Below are 279 nucleotides of genomic sequence, written 5' to 3'. Positions count from 1 at the left end.
CCCCACTGCTTCGAGCCCACTCCCTGAAGCCTGGCTGCAGCAAAGTGAGCAGCGTGAGGAGCTGGAGTCCCTGAGCCCCCTATGTCATTTACATACACCTCACCACCAGCAGCACAGCAACCCGGGTTCATGTAGCACTGTCTCGTTTGGAGTCCCTCTCCAAAACAGCCTCCCATCCTCCGTGTCCTGCCATGGCCCTGGGCTTCATGGTCCTGCTCCTGGTGGGGATGATGGAGACAGGTAAGGGGGGTGTGGCTGGGGAAGCGGGCGCTGCTCTGT

General features: G+C 60.9%; 1 protein-coding gene across 1 annotated transcript in view; it reads left to right on the top strand.

The window, feature by feature from the left end:
* Positions 1 to 191: 191 nt before the first annotated feature.
* VPREB3 (pre-B lymphocyte 3) overlaps positions 192 to 279 on the top strand; it is a 687-nt gene continuing 599 nt past the window's right edge. The window contains exon 1 of the mRNA XM_010016525.1: positions 192 to 240. Within this exon, the coding sequence (XP_010014827.1) occupies positions 192 to 240 (49 nt within the window). The remainder of the gene's footprint in view (positions 241 to 279) is intronic.

The sequence above is a fragment of the Nestor notabilis genome, unplaced genomic scaffold (assembly GCF_000696875.1).
Source record: "Nestor notabilis isolate BGI_N333 unplaced genomic scaffold, ASM69687v1 scaffold21616, whole genome shotgun sequence".
Taxonomy (NCBI): Eukaryota; Metazoa; Chordata; class Aves; order Psittaciformes; family Psittacidae; genus Nestor; species Nestor notabilis.
Note: the sequence above shows the minus strand (reverse complement) of the source record. Positions and strands in the feature narration are given on the sequence as shown.